The sequence below is a fragment of the Betta splendens genome, chromosome 7 (assembly GCF_900634795.4).
Source record: "Betta splendens chromosome 7, fBetSpl5.4, whole genome shotgun sequence".
In the NCBI taxonomy this organism is placed as follows: domain Eukaryota; kingdom Metazoa; phylum Chordata; class Actinopteri; order Anabantiformes; family Osphronemidae; genus Betta; species Betta splendens.
In genome coordinates this window covers 11,694,811-11,721,409 of record NC_040887.2, presented here as the reverse complement: position 1 = coordinate 11,721,409, position 26,599 = coordinate 11,694,811, and the positions used below count along the sequence as shown (strand labels likewise).

The 26,599-nt window shown below is 46.1% G+C and overlaps 1 protein-coding gene across 2 annotated transcripts; it reads left to right on the top strand.

The window, feature by feature from the left end:
• Positions 1–26,475, top strand: LOC114858549 (V-set and transmembrane domain-containing protein 2-like protein). 2 transcript variants are annotated; one of them, XM_029155919.3, is made up of 4 exons: positions 1–345; positions 19,271–19,440; positions 20,117–20,161; positions 24,262–26,475. In XM_029155919.3, exons 1-4 carry the CDS (start codon positions 228–230, stop codon positions 24,721–24,723), a joined length of 795 nt encoding a protein of 264 aa, XP_029011752.1. In that variant the 5' UTR covers positions 1–227; the 3' UTR covers positions 24,724–26,475. The 2 variants fall into 2 exon arrangements, with proteins under 2 accessions (XP_029011752.1, XP_029011753.1); XM_029155920.3 differs by lacking the exon at positions 1–345 and adding an exon at positions 7,805–8,702.
• Positions 26,476–26,599: the final 124 nt, after the last annotated feature.

Sequence of the window (26,599 nt, the reverse complement as noted above, 5' to 3'; positions counted from 1 at the left end):
CGGAAGCAGACGCTCAGTCAGTCCGGCTCCGGCACAGGAGGAGGCAGCGGCGACTTTTGCGTCTCTCCGGTGTCTTGCTGCGCGACTCGCCGCTCCCGTCGGCTGGGATTTAAAAGAACAGAAACAAAGGAGAAGAGGCTTTTTTTCGTTGTCTTTCCTCGACGGGCTTTTCACCCGATGTGAAAAAAAGAAAGCGGGGAGAACGGAGAGCAGACAAAACAAGAGCAATGGGAGCGTTCCGGGTGCTGCTGGGGAGTTTACATTACGTGGGACTCTACATGCAACTTAGTCTGTGCGCGAGGCAAGCTGGACCCGGCGAGGTGGAGAACCGCATCTCCGGCAACGGTGAGGCTCACACCTCTGCGCGTGTGCGGGCTGTGGGGAGGACGGCGGAGGTGATGCCGTCTGCTCGCACGCAGAGCAGGAGTTAAACAAAGAGCAACACAGGCTCAGAGGCTGATGATGAGGATGATGATGATGATGATGATATGCCAAGTTATTCTAGGCTGTGGTGTGGACGCCCACTTTGCAGCCAGGCGCTTAATAACATAGTTTATGTGTGCTTATTGATCCTTATAGATCTACAGGTTTTGTATATTTATATTTTTAGACCATTTCCAGTGGTTGTGTTCTTTTTATAGCTCCCTGTCTTCTTCAAGTGCTTCTGACTGACACAGGATTTTGTTTTCCGCTGTTTGGTGGTGAATCACCCATCCAGAGCCGAGGTGGTGTCAGCTGATCGATGGGAGTTAATATTGTCTTTTTAATCTGTACTGAACATCCTCCCCCCCTCCTCCCCCCGTCTCACAGCAGGATCTTCCCTAAATGGCCTCCGGTGTTTTTACACTTGATTACGTCATGTAGTCTAACACAGAGTGCCTCGGCTCTGCCTGCCGGTGGCCACATGTGTCCGCTGCTGACTTGGTGAATGCAGTGACAGCGCTAAGTTCGCGTGGACCGAAAAATAAAGTGTGGAGCAGGAGCAGGAGGAGCGGAAGTGATGGGCACGGCGTCTGAATGCCAGAGCAAGTCATACGGTGGATCCAAACACACAACCTGGCTCCATCTGGCCACCAGACTTCACCGTGAATTCACACTAAGTGGCACTGTTTGAATTTCTAGAATTACAAAAATCTAAAATTACACAGCAAGTACACAAAAATGTAAAGAGAAGCAGATGAGACTGTTTCTTTTCTTGCACAAATGTTCTATCTTGATCATGACTTAACTGTCTTCAATCTGAAGATATAGAAACAGTTAGCTTAGCATTAACACTTAGCATGACATTGTCCAAAGACCTTAAATTCAGCTACTGGCAACTCTATTATTTCTATTTCTGTCCTGTCTCAAATTACTGATTTGCAGTTTGCACTTTGTTGATCAGACTGAGCTGCACATACATGTAGCCCAACACTTCAAGCATCCTCAGAACGGCTCGGTTGGGTTGAACCCGGCCCGTGCACTCGTGGGTGAGGTGACGCTCTCCCCATCCGGCGTCAGGGACCCGCTGCAGCTGCCGAACGACGCCTGCTCGAGGCTGCGATGCGTTTTCGGTCCCGTTTCTGCCGTCTCTCCTCGTCATACCACCACGCAATGCCTCTGAGAGCTGTCACGTGGGGTTCCACACGCCGTTCTAGTCTTCTGTGGACGGGGGGTTCTTGCCGTTTGTACCGGTGAGCCCCTGACGTAACGTGGTAACGCTCCCTAGCAGGTCCTGTGATTTGAAAGCTGTGGCTGGATAATGTGACAGCCCAGCAGTGCAGGGGAGCCCCACTGGGAAGCCTCTGGTGGTCTCTGTTGATTGAGCTGTCTGTAAGTGTTGGCACGTTCCTGGCTTCATGCACCGTCCCTTAGGGTATTTTGTCTTTTTGCACTGATGTCACGCTAAAGGATTTCCCCGATTCAACCATTTATTATCATCTTGCCACGTGGACCAATATTAATATTTCATGTTGGGTTGGTGCATTCATACCATGAAGCATCACTCCCCCAGACTGAATAACGTGCTTGTGGTCCTGGAACAGTCTACATGCAGCACTTTAATGGAAATGAGCATTTTCAGATGTGGCTGTTTTGTCCTGATGGCAACAAGCGCTTTAAAACTCCCGCAGTTCCTAATTGAAATATTAAGTGGCCTTGCAGCGTCATAATTATTGAAAGTTGGTGCATAATGGTGCAGCGTAAAAGCGTCGCCAGATGAATTGCAGCCATAGTGATTTGCAGGACACCAGTGATGAGAGTTCGGGCATAAAAACCACCAGTCTTTGCAGGGTGAGTTCATCTTTTTTAGGCTGTAGGTGAATCCGCGTGGATCACGGCATCAGAGGTCGCCTAATGGACGTTGGATTAAATTCCGCTTCATGAGCTATTAGTCATGTCGTATTCTCCTAAACCCTCCGGTGCTGCTGCAATCGCACAATCACGGGCGAAATAAATGTGGAAATGTTTGGAAATGCTCCTCCGATTTCCAGCCGTTCTGTCCGACATCTGCCCAGACATTATTTCAGTTCCTGATACTTTACAATTAACGGCTAATTAGTGCGCGGGTATCCAGCGAGGCGGTTGTTCCAGCCAATCAATCGCCTTAATTAATCAGAGATGGGTAAATGAGCCGATGGGCCAATGCGATGCTGAAAGTTTGCAGAGGGAAACAGCTTGTAAACAGACATGAGGATGAAGCTGCTTCTTAACAATCCTTCATCTGCATCTATGCAAATGGCATCTGTTACCAGTCTGTATTTGAGCCATTTTGGCCCAGTTCAACAGGTGAATCCTTTACTATTCAGTGAAGACAGAGTCTTTTATCGCAGCTGCACCGCCTTAAGAGACTCCGGGCTCCTCCACACCATCCCAGTATTTAATGGGAATACACCGGGAGGATATAGGAGTATAGACCCACATCTGGCGCTGATGCAGCAGCAGCAGCCTGTTCCCCAGCTCACACGTGGTGGCGTGTTTTATGATAAACGCAGAGCTTCCGCTAAAAGCGAAGTGGAGCGCGGAGGCGGCGACATCGCACCACTAGTGGACTATTAAAAATTTAACAGTGGCCAGTGCGGCGTCTCTGGCAAACGCTGAGCAGCAGCTTGTGGGGTTCGCTCGCGTCTCCGGCGGAATCGCGCACCAAATGTCCCCTTCTGCGCCCCGTCTCCCCCGTTTACCCACGGATCAGAGTGGAGGGGAGTTGTGTACGTCAGCGCAGCGCCGGGGACGTATGGGAGGAACCCAGTCAGGTGCACTCGAATGGAGTTTTTAATTACTGCTACAAGTATATGAGGACACTGATAAGTGGATCAGCTAATACGGGCAGACATCCAAGTAGAGCTGAATAAACACTCAATGCTGTTGGGTTTTCCTAAAATAATTAAACCAGCAGCTGCTTCATCACATCAGAGAGATTTTGTAGCAATATTCAGATAAAACTAATTGGAATAATACAGACAATGGCCGTGACCATTATTTCCATCAATGCCTTCACAGCTTTACTGGTTGGATTAGGGATTTTGAAGCCATCCTATGTTCTAGCTGAGCACTCAGCTGCCACATGCTACAAATATCAACAATAAAGTGGGAACAAGTGTGTTTCGGATGAACTGTAATAATAATACGAACGTGCATTCAATCTTTATTTAGTCATGCAATTTTGAATCTTTGAGAATAATAATCAAATATCTTAATGAAAACAACAGATAATCCTATTAGTAACTCTACCAAAGCATAAACACCCGCTGCGTTGCTTTATTAATTCTCCAGTATGAAAAGTAGACTCATCCCCTAAAATCCATCAGGCGCTTTAAGGCTCTGTCTCTTCTCCGTCTTCATGTTCAGAGACTGTGTTCCTCAGACATGATCCTAAAAATGGAAGAAAAGGGACGTTGTCCGAACAAACAGGACAGACAGACGAACGGGCGAGTGAACGGGGGCGAGAGAGGAGCAGGCTGCCGGTCTGACAGCGCGTGGGTGCTCAGTAGGTGCAGCCAACGTGTTTGACTCCTGACCTCCGTACTGTAAATATGCAGCGAGCAGACGAGCGCTGCAGGGCGGCCGGGGACAGACGCCGCCGAGGGAGGAAATCAAGCGCGCTTGTGTGGGACTGTGTTTAGTTTAACCACCCAGCAGCTTCAGCCAGTCTTGGGGGAGATAGTCATTAATGCTTTGACCCCATTCATGTGTAGATGTCTGGAGAGAAGCCACGCTTCCTGTTTGATTCTCCACTTGCAGCTGCTGACGCTAAAACGCGCCAGTTCAACTCGACACATTGTGCCTGTTATTGTTAGAGGAGCCGCCTTTGTCCATTTATCAGCCTCGCCCCTAATAGAAACGTGGCAGCGCTTCAGCCGTCGTACTCATTATCAGACACCTTCCGTGTCCTCCATCATTCTTGCCTCATCCCGTTCCGCCTCACCTGTCAGTGCGTCGCGCGCAGCGAACTCCGAGCGCCCTCCTCCTCCATCACAACGCTCCCTTTAAAATGGGCACAAACGAGCTGCTGGGTCGGCCGGCAGTCAAGGACTCCCCCTCTGTCGCTTTCTTCCTAAGTGCCTTCTGCCGCGCTCGTCCTTCGCTCTCCACCAAACCTTTCAGTTGCGTGTGTGTTGGGTGGGTGGGGGTGGGGGAGGGGGGGGGGGGGGTGCGTGGGAGCGGAAATGCTTGTGTGGAGCTGCTTTTTCTCGTAGGTGTCCCTGTGCAGTAGCTGGATCCCACATCAGGCAGTCAGCGGGGGGTGAGGGGGGGGGGGGGCACGAGGCCCTGTGGACTTTTTGTGCTGCATGAAAAACGGCAACGTTGCGACGGATGATTCAAGGCGGCGCTCCGCGTTCCCCCTTTCGCGTGGGCTCGTGTCTCCGCGCGCGTGCGCTCGTGGAGCTGGAGGTGGGATGGAGTATTCTCTCTGTTGCACTCAGCGTGATGATGTTGGGGGAAGTGCCTGGCTGCGAAGACTCGACTGAGAGAGTGTTGCTTATCTTCCATTAGACACATTACTGCCAACGCTTGCCATCAAAGTGGAAACACACACCAACACACGCGCGCACACTCAGATTCAGGACACACACACGCACGCGCGCGCGCACGCACGCACACACACACACACACACACACACACACACACACACACACACACACACACACACACACACACACACACACTTCTCCTGGGGAGGCACTTGGCAGCATTCATCTGTTGGCACTTTCGCTGAGGGAGGAAACAGGAGGAAGTGGGGGACGTGATGCAGCCGTGATCCAGGATCAGTCATTTGCAGCCTGAAAGAGCTCCTCAGCCTCCAGCCAGCAGACATATAATTTAGTCAAGTACCATTGTTCCCTGGAGAATCGCTTTGATTTGTGTTAGACATTACAGTTTGCGGATTAGCTCCACTTATTTGACTCATTTCATGTACAGAGAAGAACATTTTACTCTCCTCTCCTGCAGTGATGTCACACAGAAGACACTTTAACTTATCATCCAAATCAGTAGTAGTTTATTAGCACACGTGCTAATAAATCTATTGCTTATTGATCTAGACGCCCCTTCATTGGGATGGAATCTGGCGATTGTCCTGCTCCGCTGTAGCGTCACCGACCCCTGACCGGAGCTTTCACTCATATTTTAATAGACGAGTGAGGCGTTAAATCCAAACCGCAATCTATCCGCCTAACCTCAACCAAGCGCAGTGACAGAACACAAACATGACGTGATTCAACACCAAAGTTATAAAACTGGATGTTGGAAGAAAAAATATAGTCTGCAGACGTTTTATTGAGGTGAGGATATTTAAATTCAGTTTACAATCATTCATAAACGGTCCACAGAAATATGATCTGCTTGCACTTTAGTTGCATCTGCAATAATAATGGTCATTTCAGGATGAATTTCCTAATGATCAAACATTCATCCATTTGATTTAGCTTTTTTTAACTTGACGTTGTTGCATCATTTTACTTCATTGTAGCGAAGACGTTGTCAAACCGGCCGTCGCCGCCTTTTGTGCCCAGTAATTCGCGTAGCTCTGTTTCAGGCGACGCATTAGCATCATTGTTTTGTTCATCCGCCGGCTCTCCTAACCTTACAGTCGGCTCACCATGGCAACCGCGGCTGGTGGACCCCGTGCTCTGCAGGCTGCTTTCCCATACGCACTGATGCGTTGGTCTCTTTGTCAGCCCTTTGAAATCAGCCCCCGTCTCATAATGGGCGCCGAGCATCCCGTGACTTCAAGAGCAGCTGACTTGGAGCGTCGCTTTAATGTGTTTGCTTTCAAGAGGATGACAGCGAGGCGGGGATTTACATTTTGATGACATTCTCCATCACAGTTTCAAGGATACAAAGCAAAGGTGATTTTCTTTTTAATAAACTGCCTCCAGTAAGAACATTCCTGAACTTTTAAAATCCACAAGCTTCAGACCCACATAACCTTCACATACGCCAGAGATTTATGGATTATTATTTAAAAGCTATGTATAAAATAATTATGAGAGGCTCTTTTGTCTCCTGACGTCCTGCGAGCTCTGTTCGTTTGCTGCACATATGAACCAGTGAGTTGGGAGGAAAAATAAAAAAACAAGCAGCAAGCAGAACCATTTGTGCAGCTCTCCTCGTACAGTACACAAGCGCACATAGACACTGAATGCTCAATTATATTTGCTGCCCCCGGCCATTTGCAGACAGGGTTATCCATTACGTCGTCTCTGCAGTGACCAGGCCTAATTACGCCGCCGCGGAGAGCCTCTTTGCCGCGCGGCGTGTGTGTGTTTGTGCGCACGGAGACGGCGCGCGCGCAGCCGTGCGCAGCGGTAGCCTCTGAATGACTCCGCATCCACCGGTTGTCTCCGCGGTTACTTAAACGGAGGCCAAATGAATACGAGCACGCGCGCGCGCGCGCACATACGCACACACACACACACACACACACACACACACGCGCGCGCGCAGTGAGAGAAGCAGTTTAATCCAACCGCGTCCTTTCAGCGGCTGCCAGCGAGTCGTATAGTGTCTTTCAGGTCCGGTTAATTGGCCCTTTGCCATCTCGGAGGCCTGTCGTGACATTTGCGGCGGGCTGCTGGGGTGGAAAGGGTGGGAAGAAGCGTGTAAACACACAAATGCTAATACCGGGACGCAGTTTGACGCGTTGGAGGCGCATAAGAGCGCACGCGCTTATCTCGGCGAGGGCTCGCGACGCTTGGTTGCGCTGCAGATGACAAGTGAGCTGAAACAGGCACCTGATCCTGCAGGATGCACTCAGCTGTATTTAACGAGTGTCCTTGGGTTGCATTTAAGAATGTATTAAATATATATGTATAATCTAGAATGCTACTGAATGAAGGGAAGCTGAGTAAATAAATGAGGCGGATTTTCTTCTACAAGGTTCCAGAGGTGGAACGGCCGAGCACCTTAATGCTGACGAAGTCCCTGACTTGTCGTAAACGCAGACGGGCTGTGGAGGTGCTCCGCTCACAGAGGAGCCGTTTGGCTGCAGAGGACGCTGCTCGGTAATGGAGCTACACGGCCCTAAACGCGCCAGCGGCGAGCGCCCGAGCAGCGCTTCGACCGCGCAGCCGCCCGGTGCCGAGGCTGCAGCTCCAGACAGGAGATGAGCGACGAGACGCTGTTGCGTATCAAATCAGCCGCTCTCCCCAGCAGCGCCGCTCGCGCGCAGACGCTCCCTCCCGGGATGCTGATTTCTGCTGCAGCTCAACTGCAGTGGCTTCTTCCACGCACGGTTGGATGAGGATGTGTTGAGATCAGGACATTTATCCCAACCCACGCGTGGGCAGAGCCGGGTTATTATTTGTGATTGCGGTAAATCACGCACGCACTTCTCAGTTCTCTCACTTTGTCAAACTTTATTAAGTTGACTGTTAAGCAAACTGCCTCTGTGACTCGGTGTCACACTGACACGTCAGCTTGACTGACTCAGAAGTGACTCACGCAGGTGTGTTTATCCGAATCCAGCAGAATATGTGCGGAGACCCGGATACAGGAGATGTAGTATGAATTATGGATGCTATTCAAACTCAGCGTTTGCTTTGTGATCCAAGTCAGAACGTTTTCAGGTGAGATTTATTTAAGCGGCAGAAGATGAGGCCGATGTAAAACAGCGCAATCCAGAATAATCATTTTACGCGTTATTGAATGTAGATTTAAAAATGTCCCTCTGTTGCGCATTTAATGCCTTTTGTCAGTGTGACCCCTGATCTACTCTGATGTCTTGACGACACGTCAGGCTCATTAACCAAACCAAACAGACAAACGCGGCCTCTCCGCAAGTGAAATCCTCCCTTCGAACGCGGCTTTGCGCCGCCGCCGCAAATGGGCTACAACCAGGAGTTGAATTCCCAGCGTCGCCCGTGATTAGCGCCGCAAAGACGCAGCTGCTCGTGTTTGCGCAGAGCGTCGCTCCTGCGTGACAGCGCGGCCCCTCGGCGGACGCTTGACGCGCCGCGTCCCGATTAGATGTGACACTTTCCGCGCCTCGGATCTTTTTCTTTTTTTTTTTTTGGTCTTTTTATAATGTGCCGCGTCAAAGCGAGGCGCCGTCGTTGTTTTGCGTCTCAGTCGTCTCCCACCTGGTTTTATCACCCTACCTTTTCTACCCTCTCGCACGTGTTAATGTGACGGAGGTGTCGCCGCTTCGGCTTCCGGAGAGAAGATGAAAAGAGGCTCACGCGCGGCAGACGCTCACCTGCGATTAATGAAATACGATTGGGTGAGTTTTGGAAAGTAGGCCAGGGGTAACTTTACACCCCCTCAAGTGCTTTTCAATTCTTCTTGTTTTTTCTAATTTAATGAGCTGCACTGAACTGAAACCGCAGAGTTGTTTGAAAATGATATTCCCTTGCTTATCGCAAACAAAATCTATTATTTAGTGCATTAAATCAGACCGTTCAGAGTTTCGGTCCGCGTTCTGCTCGTTGAATAAATGCAGTTTTGCTGCGTAGCTTTCCTCACTGATCTCACCGAGTACCAACAAATTACAGGCCTTCACTAGATGGACGAATATAACCGCCATTCAGTCCCGAATGATGTCCAAGTGTGACGTTTTAGAAATGCGTGTATCTGTAAGCGTGGGGCAAAAAGGTAAATTTACCTGTACGAAACACTGGATTCTATCAATTGTGGTGCATTAGGATAAACGCAAGCTGCATGGCTAATTTGTTAGTGACTGGACCACCGGATGGGAGCAGAGGGGTGACTTTTAGGAAGGCGCTGGTTTGAAGCCAGTGTATAATGAGCGCATACAGTATGGAGTCCAAATTAAAGCTAACCTCTGTTTGGACAAGAGTAATGAGCTTAAATGAACCACTCTCTGCAGCCCCTTGGCAGATAAGGTATGGTTGCGCTGAATCACTTTCTTCCACTAGAAGTGTTGTCAACACTTGAGCCAAAACGAGCTCTAAATAAAGCTCAGTAAATCAGCAAAGGGGATGAAGCAGCTGCTTTGGCTGCCGTTTAGCCGCGTCACCACTAAATTAATCTCGGGCCTCATCCAATTTCTTCTGCAGCCTTTTTATCTTGCGCTTGACATCTTCCGGCCGCAGCCCTGTTTCTTATGACTCCACCGTGTCGGCGCTAGAAATCCTTATTTAGTCCCATTTTTCACTCCGGCTGGAGGTAAGTGGTTTCACTGATTTTTTTCCCTTCTCAGCTTCTGTGCGTAAATAGACTCGTACACACAGATTTGTTGCTAATTATAAATATTTGATCATTTAACCAAATCCCGGGCCTTTGTTGTCTTTACTGGTGTTGAGTTCCGCCATTTGGGAATTAATCAATTATTCAAATCCCTAGTTATTTATTTATTTAAATGTTGGCCTATCCACATTAAAAATGTTAGCCCTGCTAAACCGTTTTTATTATAACCTTAAATAACAGGAACTATAATAATCCTCCTTCATTGATCTGTGCTTTTATTATAGAGTTCTAAAGACTCCCACTCCTCAGAACAGTGATCCTTGCAGCTTCTAACCGCTTCGACGCCTGCAGCTCAAACGACGCTCTTTGTTCAGTCTTTGAGGCCGTGCACGCGACACCGTGCACAATTCTGCTGCAAATCCGCTGCTGTCCTCGCGTCGGAGAACCTGTGGCGATATTGGTGTCAACAGTCCTTGAAGCACCTTTTATATTATTGCCCATGTGTCGGACGCAGCCTGTTGGCTTCCGGTGACTTTGCGAGCGGCGAGTGATTAATCGAACGTCGTCCCAGGCAGCGTAAGAGCAATTAATTGTTGCTGTGACGGTTCTTTGTGATGGACGCACGTAATCGCTTATGCAAAACTGCATATGGTTTCGATAAAGCATCAACTTTTCTCCGATTTCTGCCGAGGCAGCGTGTGTCGTTGCTGCTGCAGAGGTCACACAAATGAGGCCAGCAGCCAGATTCAGCTGAAGCAAAGGGAGAGCGTGTGTGAACTAATAGTGGGCATCCTGGTTTTATGCAGTAACTGCTCAGGAGCCTGTTCTTCCTCACGAGGAGCCTCTTTGTTCTGCCTCCATCTTGTTCCCTCAATGCTCTCTGTGTCTGTTTGATTACCTTCATTCTGTGATGAAGCTAAGCAGCAGGCTGTCCTGTAATCTCTGTCATTCATCAACGTCACATTTAATAGGGGCAGAGAAGGAACTTGGTAAACCTCCTGCGACTGCCTATGCATCTGTTGCCGTTCCCTTCTTCTTTATGGTTCCTCTCAAAAAGCCCATTCTGTGCTGGAATATGTGCTTTAATTTACTGTGTGTGTGTGTGTGTGTGTGTGTGTGTGTGTGTGTGTGTGTGTGTGTGTGTGTGTGTGTGTGTGTGTGTGTGTGTGTGTGTGTGTGTGTGTGTGTGTGTGTGTGTGTGTGTGTGTGTGTGTGTGCATCCAGCCAGCCCGGTTCACTCGTTTATCTGTACTGTCAGCTTCCTCCCCATGAGATCCCCGTTCTCACAACAGTAACCGGCAGGAAAAGGGGGAGCGAGAGGTGTGATTTAGGTGGAGGGGAGTTGTACCGCTCCCTGTCAGGCAGGTGAGGCTCGTTCCAGCCGCGCCTTCTACCAACAACCCTGCACCCCCTGCTCTCCTTCTCCCTGTTGCTGCTGCCAGAATTGAACAGCTGGCCGATAATGGCAGTGAATAAGTTATATTTATAAGCCATTACAGTGTATTTGTTCATATTTAGTATTTATGTGTTTCTTTCAACCAAGTTGTACAAAAATACCTCAAAACTTGCAGAAATCTTGTTAATGTGATATAATTTAGTTTTCTGGTGTCTGTGTCCAAACAGCAGAGAGATGGGTGATGATTCAGTTGTCTGATAAACATGAGACAAAATGTTTCTGAATTAAATCCAAGTAACATGCAGAGGTGATCCAGGACCTCTCTCCCACATATAGTTTGCTGATACAGTACCCAGAGGTTCATCAGACACTGTTATGTGAAAGCTGGATGTGTATTTTGGCTTCCAGAGGGAGTTTGTGTCCACTGTGTGTTGGCTCTGCCAGTTTCTGCAGATGTAGAAGGACGTGAGTCCTGCGTTGGGAACTGTGTCAAACCAGACCGGTTGGAAGAGACTTGGTGACGGGAATCTGATCACGTACGTTTTCTTCTCTTAGTGATGATGGAGGCGTTCAATGTAAGTTGTCAGAGACGGTTTCCACAGCAACCAAGTTCAGATCGGTACAGTAGGCGCACAGAACCATCAGCTCTAGTTGTCTTGAGTTTATGTTTGAATCTAAATAGCACAAGAAAGTAACTGCATGTAATAAAGTATTATCTGTGCTGGTTATTATATACACACGCATTAGAACAGTGCTACAGTTTCTTCCTTGATTGAAAAGCTCCATCTCTGGATATGTTTATAAATCAAGCTGATGTATTTCTTCTCGACTTTTGCTTGTACAGTGTAATTTATAAAATGCCTCATCTGTCACTGTTCCTCCTACACACCTGTCAGTGTGGGTGTTTACTCAGGAGCACACGAAGTGGAAGAAGCAATAAAGGCTGACACCACAATGTGCCAGGGCCAGCAGTTGTTGTTTTTCAAGGTGACTTGATGTTTTTTCTTATTCATTCCCCGGATCCGGCTCGCGCCCCACTGTAACCGAGGGACGGACATAATCGGGTTTTCGAGTAAAGCAAATCCAAAAACGGGATTTGCAATGTAAATGAGTGGCGATGCACTGATGCACTGACCTGACCTCGCTGCTGTATTGCGAAAAAGACATACAAATCTGTACACAGTGTTTGTTGAAGCCCTGGAGAAAGGGCACTTTAAACAAGGCCATGTGAGTCCGCCTCCACCGCACACTTCCTCCCCTTCTGCTGAGCGTCAGACCCAGCGGGGGGGGGGGTGCTGGGTGTTAGCCTGCTGTCGGCCTGTGTCTGCGCTGGAGAGGGGACTCCAGGGTGCGTTGGAGAGGGTTGGGAGATTAGATATCTCGCGCCTCCATCTCTCCGCTGCCGCTGCGTCGCCCAGGAGAAAAGGCAGCTTTTAAGGAGGCAGAAGAATAAAGATGCTCCCAGTTGTGATTTCTGCAGACTTGTTTCTCTCGCTCCTCCTCCTCCTCCTCCTCCTCCTTCCGTCTGACTTCACTGTCTCCTCTCCCGCTTTCCTCTGTGAAACTAGTCCTCCTCCCGTGGCTGCGGTGCTGCAGAGAATGAGAACTCTGCAATAACAACCGGGAGAAGGAGAAAAGCTTGTTTTCTCACGGCTCAAAAGCAAAGATGAATAAAGGTCCGAGGAGCGTGGTGTTTTTGCGTCACTGCTCGTTGCAGTGCGGGTCCGAGCCTTTCGGGACCTGTTATGGATTCTCCTTGGAGGGAGCTTTATGCCTCAGACTGAGCTGATCGTCGTGTGGAGGAGCACTAACGCTCCTCTGGCTTTTCATACGCGTTTACAATAAAACATCAGATTCCCGCTAACCTGCGTGAGTCTCGCCCGCACTCCTAAAGCGCAGGGACAGCCCATAAACAGTGGCATTTCCACGCGGCCGTTTGCGCCGTCACGTCGTCCATCACCGTTTCACGGCTACTTAGCCGGGCTCCCGCTGCGCTGACCGCGCGCGGCCCCCGGGCGCGTTCACCCAGGCTTGGGAAAAGCATTACACACCTCGCCGTCGCGTGTCCTTTCCACCGCGGGGCGAGAATATGTAAAATATGACGTGTGACAAACGGCAGGAGATTTCCCCCGTGTTACAGACAGCTGAGTTTACGCTCTCTGGGTTCTGTTCTGTTTTTCATAATGTTTTGCATCTCTCAGCCCCCCTAAACTATTTTCCAGTTACTATTCAGTGGAAACATGGTTTCATTCCGTTGTTTGGACTGTACTGTAGACTTATGAATAGGCAATAGGCACGGCAAATTCCAGCTGTGCCGTTCAGCTGTGAATTAATTTGTGTTTTCTCATTAGTGAATCTTCAGCATGAAAGCCCCGAACGGGCTCCTCGGAGACTCGGCAGTGTCGCGGGTTCTGCTTGCTCAGGCCGGTTCCGTCCCGGGGTTTGTTCTTGGGCTTAAAGCTCCCGTCAGCTCCTGAGGTAACCGATGTTTGCTGTTTACCTCCGAACTGTGGAGACGCTCATTATTAGAGCGTGAAGCTCGTTATGAGGCGGTGTGAGAGACTCGTTAGCCGCTAATTTTTTTCCGAGGAGCTGCCTGGGAAGTGGGGGGGGGGGGCGAGACGTGGACAGATGTACAGACACGTGGCAGGAGGCGACGGGCTTAGAAATGGACAGGGCAGGTAACAGGAAACAGGTGTGCTGAGGGGGCGGAGCCTAACCAGCTCATCTTCAATTAACAGCGTGTTTTTTGGTGCTGGGAATGTGACACGGTGATGACAGTCAGCATCTGAAACTGTGGCGGCTCTACGGCTGAATGGCTGCGTAATGAAGCAGCCAAATCTGCGTGTTGACACGGGTTAAATGCACTGATTAAATTGTGCTGTTTCAGCGCGGAGGCCGCCTCCTCCGTCAGAGCTTGTTTGACAGGGCGCAAATTGAATCTATGTGATGAATTTTATTGTTTTGTAGTTATAGTATAACACATTAGTGTCTGTGTCTTATCTATCGCTGTGTTACGACTTTCCGTTCATACTATTTGGTCACCACATTTCTGGGGAATGCAATTATATCTTTTTTTTTTTTATTGTCCTGTGAGTGTGTGTCCATTTACACATTATTGTTGGAACCCACAGTGTCATCTCCTCCACGTTCCCCTTCTCCAGCCTCTCCCTGCTCTGCCTCCTCCCCTTCGAGGTCTCATATTCGTATTTACCCTCTTCAAGCCTATTTTGCCATTTCAAGCAGCTTCTGCAATGAGTCTGGAGGCGCCGTTCACGTATGCGGCGCATAAAGTGCACAGGTGTGTGAATGCATTAGCAATTATTTCTACATCGTCGTTTGCGAAGGTTTGACGCCTTTGCCAACAATTAGATCAGATGACACCTTAATTAACACTGTATGGATGTGAAGGGATGGAGTAACAGGAAATACGGTACAGACAGCAACACAACAAACACGACAGAGGTAATAACACCATGCACGTTTATTGATTTTATATCTCGATTGACCACAATTCTCAGCCAGATTTTTAGCCTATCGTTCATCTTCAGTGTCTAAATATAGATCATGTATCTGTGTTTCCAATTATCTTACTAAGTCATGACTCTGGCTGCGCAGAGGACAGAAATACCCTCGCCTGTGGTCTTGGGGAGTTTAAAAGCTGATTTATTTCTTATTTGACTGAAAATATTGCACGCTGAAATGTTGGGGGTCGAGGTGATTGTTCTCAAATCAGTTCAAGCGATAACCAATTCAAGATGATTTGACTAAATAAAACACAATCACCAGCCGCTGCGCTGTCATAGCCCATTACTCAGGGCATTGTTATTCAAACGCTGCTCTCAGTCTCCTCAGTGATGGAGTGGGCCTCTTCAGCCGCCTGCTGCCTCCGTCAGACCGAGCAGCGGAACAAGAGACGCTTCAGGCGCGTTCCTCTCGTGCTGCTTGTACTACAGTACAAAAGCCCTGTTGTTGTCCTGAACTCTCTGGCACTCGTCGCGTCTCCGCGAGGAAGCGATCGCACGGTGATGATGCTGTGATCGGTGCGTGCGCAGAGGCGGCTCGTCCTTGGCGTCGTGGCGGAACCCACCGGCCGAGGAGGAAGCCGCGTTCTCCTTTTAACCTTTCTCGTTTGATTAAGAGGGAAAAACAGTGTTTGACCCGTGCTGGGGTGTTTGCCAAAACAGCAGGAAGCTGAGCTCAAGTGGGAGAGCCGAGGGTGGGACACACACACACACACACACACACACACACTCTTTGCTCTCAAGGATGTTTAGCCACCATTCCCACTGATGAGAACTTGTTCTCAGTTCAGCATCTGCAGAGCATCCTGCTCCTCCTCACCTGAAGCGGATGCAGGCGTAGCTCAGAGCCCACATCCACCTCCGTGTACCGGATTCAGGTGAACACGGCGGCGTTGCGCATTTGTGCGCGTAGTTGCTGTTTACCGCGGGCTCTGTGATAATTGCCGGCGCATCAGACGCTAACGCCGAAAATGTCTGATTCGGATCCGAGTGAAAAGAAAACCGATGACAACATATGCCATGTGCAAAGCCCGTATTAGCGAGAACTCCCGAGCAGGCAGAGTTTCCATCTGCTGATCTTGGATCACAAGGCGCACGCGATCCACCTGCCGCACCTGCGTACTTACTTCAAACACGCAGAGATTTCGAAACTATTATGTTATAGTAAAAAAATCAGCGGTTTGGCGTCAATGACGGAAGAACGTGGCTCCAGATTTGAGTCCTACTCTTCCCCCACGTGAGCTCTGCATGCTTTTTTTAATCACGCAGCTAATTCCACGGGTGTCGTTTGTCACTCGTGCTGGCTCCTGGGCATCATCTACAGTAACATTAAGATTGGAAAGCTGATGCAAACCAAATAGATGTTTACCTGATGGCGTTTGATGGACGCAGCAGCTGCAGATATTCCTAGTTAAAAACGAAACGCCACCAATTAGGGAGTATTAACTACATTAGCGCTCTAATGAAAATACAATTCTATTTAGCATGAATGTAATTGCCAAACAACAACATTTGCAATCCTTTTCTCAGAGGGTAACCGAGGATGCACATACAGTGCATCTGCCTAATTACCCGTTTATTAGCTAGCGAGTCCCACGGTGCTGGAGACACTTCCTCGGCTGTTATGAAGCCGTTCCACGGAGCGGAAGCGCTCCGGAGAGCGAGCGCCGCGCGCAGCCAGCCGCGTGCACGTGCGCCGCCGGCCGCGTCGCACGCCTAACAGCATTGGCATTCAGAGGCTGCCGCCGCCAGCGGCCCGATCGTGATGGATTCAGATCGAGAGCGGAAAAGGCACCGAGGGGCTCAGCGTTGCCAGAACCCTTTATGTGTAAAAAAAAAAAAAAAAAACCCTGACTGCTGCGCCGGTGCGTTGCGGCGTTGAAAAGGAGAGCGCTGAGTGAGTCTGGGCGATACGAGCCTTCAGGCAAAATGCATGGGAGCAAATGCATGATCGGCCTCTCAATAATCCTTGTTAGGCAAGTGTGAAATAACGTATGAGCGCCGGCAAAGTGATCTATTTCAGTTTTGTTGATGCGTGCAGGAGCGGAGGGGGGAGGGGGGCAGCTAGGAAGTTTTATGTGCAAGCTCTGCATATTTTTAAAAAAAAAAAAAACACGTGCAGACCAAGTTTCACAGTCACTACAATCCGCAGAGCTCCTCCATCCTCCTATGTGTAGGTGGACGTAAGCATATGATAAGACGCCTCCTATAACCTGCTCTAGTGATGGAAGGCTGCCACAGCATCACTGTTACTCATCACTTCAAATTGTTAGTAGGAGACGTTAATAAGTGCATATAGTAGTATGTAGTATAGTGCATCTATCATCGATCAGCTACCTCGAGTACTGCTGCTGGAACAGGTGAGACTATATCCATCATCATGATCAAGCATCTATAACACTCCGTGATCTGATTCAGTTTTAATATAAAATATTGATTAGTGGCGCTTTATAGTTATTAGTTATACAAGAATGACACCCCAGTCCATACCGCATTGATTTGTCACTTTATTGCTTCACTTTTCCCCCTCCCACTCATTAATCTAAACCCGTGAGTTTCACCTAAAACTAATTCCGAGGCGGAAGTTTACGCGTGACGCCACGGTGAAACATGTGCCGCTCTCCGTTTTATCGCGGCTGCAATTACCGCGCGCCATTCCTCAAAGAGACAAACGACAAGAAACGCTCCCGCGGCGTCTCCACCCACAGCTATCACCGCCTCACACGCCGTCCTCCGTCTCCCTCTTCCTCGCCCCCCCGCCACGTGCGCACCCCCATATTAATTCCCCCCTTTTATTCTGGAGATATATTGGTCTCCCACGCGCGCGCGGAGCCTCGCTCTCATAAACACATAAACACAGACCCGCTCATTAATTCGATCTCTGTGATGATTTATTTTTCCGTATTCTGCGCGGAGGCTCCTCTTTCTTCGTCTCGTGAGTCGCTCGTTCTCTCGCATTAAGGCGTCCGTTCATCCCCCCCCCGTGGCAAATGGGTTGACATGGAGTCTGACTTGGCTGCCGGGCTGCAGCTTTCAAGCACTGATTTGCAGCAATTGCCTGAGAGCCTTCAACTGTTTGTTTTGGAGATAACGATAAGGCTCCAGGGTGAGCAGACCCAACCCGTCGGCAGCCTTTCATTGCTTCAACAATGACTGATTGTAGATCAGAATGTCTAAGACGGATAATAGTCATTCACGGGGTTTATTAATATCACACAATCTTATCCTCAACAGAATATGTGCAGATTATAATTCAATTTGTGATGTGGCAATGTGAGATTTATAATTTAAATGCATTTTACAGTAAAGGTACAGATGGTTTACTGACGCGTGATGAGATTAGCATCCTCTGCGTGGACTGTGGAAGTGACCCCCCCCCCCCCCCCCCCCCGCGCGTTATAATGCACCGCTGATAACGATCGCGCTTTCCTGTGGTCTCCAAAGGTGTGAAGCATTAGGCCGGAGCGGCGCATGGATTTCGCATTGTGGGCTCGGCGTCTAAGTGGGAGAAGACAGATTATCATGGCTGAGAGCAACTTCAGAGGCTCTATCTCTCACGCGGCACTTTTCACGCCCCAGCTTTGAATATTATCTACAAGCGAGGGGCTGTAGGCATTGTTGCCGGCTCCGCTGGTGTAATGTCAAATCGATACCTGGTGCGTTTCAGGTTTCACAAATGAAAAATACAAGCAGATTTGATCAATGTACAAGAGGGACGTATGACTGGAGGCTTGTACTGCTCTCGTACTACAAGACGGATCCATAGCAGGGCAGCGCGGCCGAGGGTAATCTACGAGCACACGTGAGCAGAGGCACTTAGCTGGCGCAGGCGCCGCTCGTTCTTATTGATCACATGAGCCATGCAAATTTGTGAGATGATGGGTGAGTGATCTTAAAGGTTACAGGAGCTTCATCCCACGGACTGAACAGATGCGTGTGCAGCACGGAGCGCGTGATCCAAAACAGACCCAACAGCTGTGGTTTCCTTCTCACTGTATGTTGGAGCAGAGATGATGTCTGATCGCAGACAAACTGATGGAGCCCACAAATGTCACTGTCTTTCTTTATTGCTGTGCAGGGAAACAATGACTGAGCTGTAAATACTGATTCTCAGTCCTTTTACTGTAACTGTGGCGAACACGCTTCTTACAATAGTATTTAATTTTCATGCAGTCTCGAAGCTGCTGGTTTTATTTTTCCCTCGTGGAAATGTACTGTACACAGAACACACCAGGCAGTTTTAAATAGGACATAAATCATGCTACAACAACTACACTTTCATCACTCTCGCATCACAGACGATTACAGTGTTACTGTTCTCAACACCTTGAAAATGCCTTTTTTTATTCTGAGACCCACCTTTTCTTTCCGTGATTAATTTGGTGCGACTGCCGTATTATTGTTTCAGTGAATATTTAGTCATTACACGTAGTTCGCCTTCGATTAATCAACCGCTGCTGAAGCAAATTAAGGCTTTTTCGCAAAACTGTTAAATAAAACATTACCTGGTATTTATCACTTCTCCTCCATCAACACGTTTTACATTATGACACCTACAGTGCCGTAACAGGCGTGTCGGAATATCCTGAGCCAATCCCACATATGCACTTTAAATGTGCCGATCATGTGTTTCCTGATGCTATACTGTAGTTGGTCTCGGCTCCTAAATGCTCATGGAGCAGGGGCCACATCGCTAACAGTGTCCCGCCTGTGTCTGTCCAGCTGTGTTCACAGAGGTGCCCCATGATATGACTGCCCAGAGGGGCCAGGATGTGGAGATGGCCTGTTCCTTCCGAGGCGCAGGGACCCCCTCATATTCACTGGAGATACAGTGGTGGTACATCAGGAACCATCTGGACTGGACTGACAGACAGCCCTGGACAAACAATGAAGTAGGTTCAGACCAGAACGATATCATCTACTAAGGAACCAAAAACAAAGGATCTGATTTTGTAATTTGCAACCGGGGAATAAATGAATCATTTTGTTGGTGGGGATTTAGTTGATTTACTAAAATTGCTGTCAAGCAGTCATTTCTTTCACAAGAACTTACTGTATAAGTACCATGTGGTATAAATTTGTTAACGTGAGCATATGGACAAACAGATGTCTTTAATTTTTTATAACACATTTGCTAATTGTGTTAGCGAACTGTTGTTTTCATATCACACTGTAAGCTCGGCATTCGCAGCAGCGCCGTATGTTGTCATTGGGCAAAGAAACGTCTCTCAACTCTGTCCCGGTTGAAGAATTTAACGAGGGCTATGATGCGTACTGGACAGTCATTTGCATGGCTTTAAGTGCAACTGGTTTGATAAAAAGATGTAAATCTGAGCCACAGTTGGATAAAACATTGTTTGTACATTATTTAGAATTTATCCACTGTCCGAAATAAATGCATATTAATGCACCAATTCAATGAAACAGTGACACAAACAAGATATATGGTCATTGTTGTTTATGGTAAATATTTCCACACAGGGATTATGTGCACTAATAATAAACATTCAAATTCAAAGGGTTATGAATAATTTGTTTTCACTCACATTTGCTGGGTTTGTTTTCTAGGTGGCTCCTGATGAGGAGATGCCAAAAGACGCCACAAAGATAAGCGTGAGTTAATCACTGTGTCTTAGAAAAGCCTTGTTTGTCTGGGTGTGACACGACTTGAACCACAGATGCTGTAATTATTCACAAAAGGATGACACACATCAACACATTCTTCCACTATGGGTTTTTTAAGAAACAGTGTCAAGAATCAGTGGGAAAAATGCAGTTTTTAACAGCATATTATAAAATATCATTTAAATATCACAAAGATATGTTTTTTGTACATTTTTTTGTACAGACCAAACACATAGAAGAGAAGGTTTCGGCTTCTGATTGATTCTAATAACAGCAGCTGTGGGTTGTGGGAGTGTGTGTCTGGGTGGAGCTGAACCCTGCAGGCTGTACAGCTGGAAAATGATTATGAGCTTCCTGTGTATGATGGGTGTTGGACCACATGCGTACAGTCAAACTAAAACATACATTTTCACATATAATGAGACACCAGCTAATGACTGGTGCTGCAGAACAGCATTACACTGTGCTCTACATCCACACTGCACACAATTCAACCTCTGCAGGCGTCACTGGGAGGAAGGTGGGTGATAAGAGTTATATTTGTACCTCGATGCGTCACATCTCATAATTTCCCCAGACTCTCGTCTCAACACCGCGTCTTTGTGAGTTTGCAAAGTGTTTATCTTCATACTTTCACATGTTGTTTCTCTCTCGTCTTGTCAAACTTTCAAGGCCACAAATGCATTTTTGAAGTGGCACCGTTGTGTGATTAGCTCGCAGGAGGTGCAGCGGTGGAGTGTTTCCGACTGATTTCAGCTCCACACTTCTGTTGTACATGTAGCTCTCATCTTCGTTCTACCACTAACTGCAATTAATTGCTGTAGAAATTATGATAAACAACCAATACTTGTAGGTGTAATAGTAGGCTAATATACACAATGCAGATACTATACTGGGCACATTTACTCACACATTTTTACACATACTGTACCATACTCCTATACTTCTGGTACATTCACTTTAAAGACCTATACTAGATTTTATACACACATACATATACTATCACCCTTTTTACCACATACTGTACTATACATACTATACTGGGTTTTTTTCACCACATACTAAGACATATTTTCATCCATAGTATACCAAGACATTTTGTTCATCACATACTATACGACTATGACCATTTTTATAACATACTATATTACAGTAAGACAAATTTTTCATCATATTTCATACTATTGTAAGATTCATATTTACACACATACTATAGTAAGATATTTTATACACATACTATACAAAGTTAGATTTTACGCTTACTAAGGCACAGTTCTTACTGCATTAAGAACACAGTATACTGAGTTAAATTGTTATCACATGCTGTACTACAAAAAAGCATATTTTTCAAGAAACAGGCATCTTCCCTTTTAAGACTAGACTTGAAATCTTCTTTGATTAAGATCATATTCAGATCATGTCCCCACCAGCCTAATTTTACCTTCATTTTCACTCACTCCACTGCGTGTCTTCAGTGTACAGTTACTGTTCCAACCATCACACCTGCGTGCTGTTGCTCCTTGTTGTTCTTTTCTCTATTTTTTTCTCTATTTTCTCACCAGCCAGTAGAGGCAGATAGCTGCCACACTGAGCCTATCACACACACACACACACACACACACACACACACACACACACACACACACACACACACACACACACACACACACACACACACACACACACACACACACACACACACACACACACAGTAAATTAAAGCACATATTCCAGCACAGAATGGGCTTTTTGAGAGGAACCATAAAGAAGAAGGGAATGGCAACAGATGCATAGGCTACAATTGGCTACAATTATAAACTTGCTTTATGTGGAGATTTGTTGGGTTTTAGTTGTGTAATGTCTTAAACCTTACTTTGTAAATTGCCATAAGGTAACTGTTGTGTAAATTGGCACTATATAAATAAAACAATATGGAATTGAATATTATACTGAAACTAAAACTACATTAAGGCATATTTTTTTATCACAAAATATACTATGACCTTTTTCTAATGATATACTCTACACCAAGGGGAATATGCGATAAAATATACACACAGCAACAGCCGGTTACTAACTTGAGGTGAAGTACCTATTGCCTCACCTGGTTTATTGATGCAAACTAAATCAATTTAGTCTACAACAATTTTTTTACAACAAAAAAAGTTGGCAGACAGACCTGGCCTCTTATGCAAATAAGTTTGGATTGTTAACAGAGCAACTAATATTTGTTAAAAAATGCTATCAATATATTAGATTAGATTAGATTTATTACAGTAAGTAATAGGGCTTACTAACACACATACATGTAGTATCTTCAGTGGGAACAATAAAGTTGCGTCTGCAGGATTGCTGACAGGTCCAGAGTCAGTTTAGTAGTTGAGAGGCGGATGTCACAAAAATGGTCGTTTCTTAATCTGCTTCAGAGAAAATGGAGGGGAAGTTGAGAACAGCTTGATATTGTTTGTAATGGTAGAAAAATCTTGGAAGTGCTGAAAAAAGTTTGTCACAAGATATATAAGAGACACACATTTCCTCTTATTAGAAAGAAAAATCAGACTTTGGAAACGCAGATCTGATTTTGGACAGTGTCAGGAAGTGCGCAACATTAAATCTGCAGTACGAGTTGGTCTTTGCCGTGTAGGTTTTTGTTGAGTGCAGTGTTCAATAAGATCAACCAAAAATAAATCTAATTAATAAATTTAATCTAAGAGGTCCTTGTCCTTCGAAAAATGGTTGACCTCTGACCTCAGAATAAAACCACTGAAGAATGGAGCCGCAACTTAGCCAGCGGCCTTGTGAATGTTAGAGCAGGTCCCGTATTCAGCATCCTCGTCCGTTAAGAACGTTTGGCATTCTCTCTCCCGTTTCATAAGTGCTCATCACTGTTCAGAGCTTCTTTGTGGATGATACAGTGCATTTTACCTGCCTCACCTACGCTCTCCTGCACCTTGGCGCATACTATAGAATACAGTATTTTATATCACATATACTAAGGCATATTTTTCATACTATACTATGGCATTTCATAACATTTTTCATATACTACATCAATGCATATTTTTAAACAACATATTATACTAAGGCATTTTTTACGACATACCTTTATAAGGCAGATTTTAGATCAGATTATGACCTATTTCTAACCATATACTATAGTAAGGCATGTTTTATATCACACATTTTACTATGACATTTTTAACAACATACTAAGGCATATTTGTCATCACTAATATATGAAGGCCTTTTTTTATAACATACTATACATTACCATTTTAACGCCATACTGTACTAAAGCATATTTTATGCTATACAAATAGTATAGTAAGTAATAGTAAGTCATATTTTCAATCACATACTATATCAAGACATTTTTTATTACATACTACACTATGACCATTTTTAATAACATTCTTTACTAAGGCATACTATATATCAAGGCATATTTTTGACCACGTACTTTGACCATTTTTCAAATGTATAATTACTATATCAAGACAAATCTTTCACCATATGCTATACTAATACTCTATTATGACCTTTTTTATGACATACAGTACTATACAAACGCATATTTTTCACTTCTTACTATACTTCAACCCCTTATTTCTTACCACATCTTGTACAGGGTACATTTGCCCTCGCAGACTACTTTAGGACACAATTTATACACTTCATGCAATAAATTAAAGGCACATTCTAATCTTTCACAATTTTACTCATTGTCTGTTCCTCTGTTTTTACTGACAGCTTAAATTTTCCAGTGTGTGCTGGATATAACAGAGAGACACACAATGTAAACAGAACAGACAGACAGACAAAGCCAGCAAAATGCAAACTCCTGGGGAAACTATGATGCTTTGTTATTTATACAGTACAGTATGTTGTACTGTGTTGTACAAGCAGCAAAAACATTTTAAAGTCAAAATCGATGTTGAATTGCGAAATTGCCCTCTGCTGGCTGCCATAGTTGTTTTGTGAATTTTGGCGTTTGGGGAAAAATAAGATTATTAAGCTAATCGTTAACCAAGGAAGCTTGTTTCTTCCAACCCTCATTTGAATTCTGTCATTCTGTCTCTTTTTGTCAGGTTGTGAAAGTTGTGGGAAGCAACATTTCCCATAAACTCCGCCTCTCCCGCGTAAAGCCATCGGACGAGGGCATCTACGAATGCCGGGTCATTGACTTCAGCGACCATGAAGGTGCCCGTCACCACCGCGTCAGGGCCTACCTGCAGGTGGTGCCCCAGAGCGGCATCGTCAACAATAACCAGAACGACAATTTCGAGGCCCTGGACGATACTAAAAGAGCAGTGGGTATGGAGGACGGAGAACGAGGGGAGACTCCCAGTGGCACCAAAGAGCACGCTCACAGCCATCACCATGGCCACCATCAGGCGCATGGCAAGCAAGCATCATTGCCAGCTCACCATGGCCACAGCCACAGTGGCAGCAGTCCACAGCTCAAGGCAGGACGAGAGCTGAAGAAGAGGGACCTGGACAGCAACCACAGCCACAATGACTGCACCAATGAGCCGAGCTGTGCGCTGTAGACATTAGCTTATTACACTTAAGCGATAGATCACATGAGGATTACATACCATGACGTGTGTCACAGCATAAAAAGCTATTCTTCCCACACAGTGAGGGACTGAGCACAAGCCCAGAATCCCTAGGGCTTGCTCCCAGTACAGTGCTGTCAACTGTGCAGGGAATGTAGCTTTTTGTCGTTGTGTGTGGGTCTGGGTTGGACTGCTCACTGTCTGTAATTCCTGGGTTCACAACTTTCAGTAAGGGGTGGGGGGCTGATGTGCAGCCGTGCAGCTCCAGTTTCTGGTCTTGGCCCCAATAAACAACAATCAACGCTTTACACCACTCTTGTACTTAGAAACTGTAAATGACACCACCCTGCTTTTATGCTCATGCTTCCTCCACTGCCTTACTCTGCCATTTTGTAGACCCCACAAAAAAATATCATAGTATTTTGTAACTGTGTATGTCCTCAGTTTAAAAAAAGAACTTCTATTTTGATCATTATCGAATGAGATTTAATCAGTTCTGTCCTTGCAATTAGTATGGTGCAAATATTTAGTTTTCACCCGAAGCGTGGGATTTCAACAACATTGTGCACGATTCCAAAGAAGCCCCCCCCTCCCGAAAAAAAGACTTTTTGCAGTGAAATCAGAAAATATGGCTTCATCGTTCGTGATCAGCCCTTGTGCTGCAGGTTTGATGCATTGGGCTTCAAGAGAAATCAATCACCGGTTAGAAAGCCATTAAAAAGGTAACATTTGTGCCACAAAATGAAGCAATCTAATTTGGTGTGCTTGTGAATCCTGACTATAAAGTATTACAAAAAAAACACGATCCTGGTGTAAGATACGTTATTGGAGTAGTGCCGCTTCCTATCCCAGCTTAGTTCCCTTTTTCCGAAGCTCTGCCCCATTGCTCATCAGTAATTAAAAAAAGCCTCAATCCTCTCAAATACAAGCCTCTAACCCACTGTATATATGACTGTATATTAAGATGAGTGCATGATCAGTCTTTTTCTTAACTTTTTCAAGCAACCAAAACTTTTTTTTTTACACATTTCTCAGTTTAGTCAAACGTATCACAATTACCATTAAGTTTGAAAACCTTTTTTTCCCCATCATGTTAAATATAGATCTTGTCTTTCAAAGCGATTTTCTGTTCTCCCCAAAAGTGCTGTACAGACAGATGAATGACAATTTTCTTCATAGCTGCTCAAAAGGGGTTTCCCTCGTGTATCTTAGTACTTTAAGCAGTATTTCTTAAACTACTGGGCCGGGTGTGCAGGGACACATATACGCGTGTTATTGTAATGAAGTGAGCATGAGCATGAGACTCATGTCATGCAGTTTGGGAACTTGGTCTGAAAAAGGTATTGAAGGCCATTTTACTTTTTTTTTTGTAAATTAAATGGAAAAATCCAGCAAAGGTTAACATCCTGAATCGAGCCTCGAGGGCGAAAAACAAGAGGAAAATGTTAATGAAACACTGAAATTGGCTGTCCATACTGCCTCAAAATATAGCTGGTGTCTCAAGGCCATAAGGGGATTTTATTCTCTGCTGCTCCTTCAGCAAATCAGCAGTATTTGCCCCAACGAAGGCAACCTGTTGACTAAAAGGAGTTTTGTTTTCAGCCAGTAACTCTGAATTGATGTTTTGTAAAGAGAGCACCGTTTAAAAAAAAAAAAAGGGAAATGTACATTTCTTCTAGAATGTTTGGTCTCAAGTGTATGCCTTTATCAAATACAATAAATTGTATATGAAACAATAGCAAATTTTTCCAATCTTTGCTTTCATTTGGAGTCACTAAACATTTCTACCCAAAGGAGAATTTCTTTAGCAGCAGTTTACGTTGTTGCCTGTACTCTGTGTCCACGTGCATTAAGGTAAGACGATATT

Excerpts from the sequence above, each read along its gene's own strand:
- LOC114858549 (XM_029155919.3), top strand. The coding sequence starts at position 228 with ATGGGAGCGTTCCGGGTGCTGCTGGGGAGTTTACATTACGTGGGACTC. Across the intron at positions 346-19,270 it reads GAACCGCATCTCCGGCAACG|CTGTGTTCACAGAGGTGCCC; the intron begins GTGAGGCTCACA and ends GTGTCTGTCCAG. Across the intron at positions 19,441-20,116 it reads AGCCCTGGACAAACAATGAA|GTGGCTCCTGATGAGGAGAT; the intron begins GTAGGTTCAGAC and ends TTTGTTTTCTAG.